The 1,553-nt window shown below is 39.8% G+C and overlaps 1 protein-coding gene across 1 annotated transcript; it reads left to right on the forward strand.

The window, feature by feature from the left end:
• Positions 1–12: 12 nt before the first annotated feature.
• Positions 13–1,540, forward strand: LOC113745122 (arachidonate 12-lipoxygenase, 12R-type-like; the record flags this gene model as incomplete). Its single annotated transcript, XM_027276607.1, has 3 exons — positions 13–462; positions 559–699; positions 1,321–1,540. Coding segments are annotated over exons 1-3 (610 nt in total), but the record flags the coding sequence as incomplete, so codon positions are not given.
• Between the last annotated feature and the right edge of the window lie 13 nt (positions 1,541–1,553).

The following is a 1,553-nucleotide window of genomic DNA, read 5'->3' on the forward strand; positions in this document are numbered from 1 at the left end:
ATGACTGTGGCAAGGCTTGGAAACAGCTTTGGTGCACGATCGAAAGACGAAACACTTTAGCACAAGACAAAGGGAGACGCAGACAATCAGACCAGTGACACATGAGGAAGGGCAAGTGACCTGAAACGAGAGGGCAGGTAAATATCAAAATAAAACAGGAAATGACGAGACAGAACAAAAACCCAGCTTGACCTCACCGCGGTGTGACAATAAATGCCTTTGAGAGACTGTCCAATGAGAGAAAGCTCCAGCACTTTTTTCTTACCCAGTATGTGTGTGTTTGCATCAGAGTTTTGTATGGAGCATTGGAAGGAAGACTGGTTCTTTGGCTACCAGTGTATGAATGGCTCTAACCCAAGGATGATCCAGAGGTGCAAGAAACTGCCAGATAACTTTCCTGTCACCGCAGACATGGTGCAGAACTCCATGGCTGCCAGAACCAACTTGGACAAAGAACTCAAGGTGGAGAAATGGTCTACGAAATGATTCATTCATCTCATACTACGTGCTCCTTCCATGTTCACATTCTTCCTGACTTCCTGCTTCTTTCTTGTCCAGGCAGGAAATATCTACTTGCTAGACTATGCCATCATTGATGGTGTTCCCACCAACACCATCAGGGGTAAACCTCAGTACATTGCTGCTCCACTCTGTCTGCTGTACCAACACCCAGATGGACTTATACCTATCGCTATTCAGGTATATCATTCACACCATCATGGCCATAGACCTACAGTATACTGAAAAACTAAATAAACTCACTCAGCATCATTATATTAGATTTTATATTTCATGTTTATTGCTGTTTGCACCAAGGATTTGAGGGAAAACGCTATTCCAGTTCTGTGTATGTCTTGTATATATAGCAGCATTGACAATGAAGTTGATCACTGATCCATAATATTTGAGAATATTGAATAAAAGCCATGTTTTTACCATAACAAAGACCCAAACAAATTTAAATTCTTATACATAATATTTAAATAAACTTTAATATATATATATATATATATATATATATATATATATAGAGAAGTAGTATATATATATATATAATTATACAAATATTAAAAATGGGATCAATACTGAACACACAACATTTTTAATAAAAGTAACTTGTTGAATATGAGAGTATGATGATATGAGAATAGTGAATGTCATTTTTTTTTTAGAACTATTTATTTTTAAAAAATATCTGTGAACATGGTGACTACCATCTGAAATTCATATGGTCTGAGAGGTTCTAAATATGTAAAGTTCAAGTTCCCCTTTTAGAGTGAATCAGGACTTCCTGGAATAGTTTCCCCTTCTTGTCCTCAGCTAGAGCAGACTCCAGGCCTGGACGCACCCATATTTCTGCCAAGAGACCCCCCCCTGGCCTGGCTATTGGCCAAGATGTGGGTGCGTCACGCTGAGTTCCAGGTGTTCCAGCTGCTGTCTCACCTGCTCAGGACTCACCTGGTCATAGAGGTATTTTGTGTGGCTACTCTGAGACAGCTGCCTGCTGTCCACCCAATATATAAGGTAAACATCCGCACACACACACACACACA

Source organism: Larimichthys crocea, unplaced genomic scaffold (assembly GCF_000972845.2).
Source record: "Larimichthys crocea isolate SSNF unplaced genomic scaffold, L_crocea_2.0 scaffold46536, whole genome shotgun sequence".
Lineage (NCBI taxonomy): Eukaryota > Metazoa > Chordata > Actinopteri > Sciaenidae > Larimichthys > Larimichthys crocea.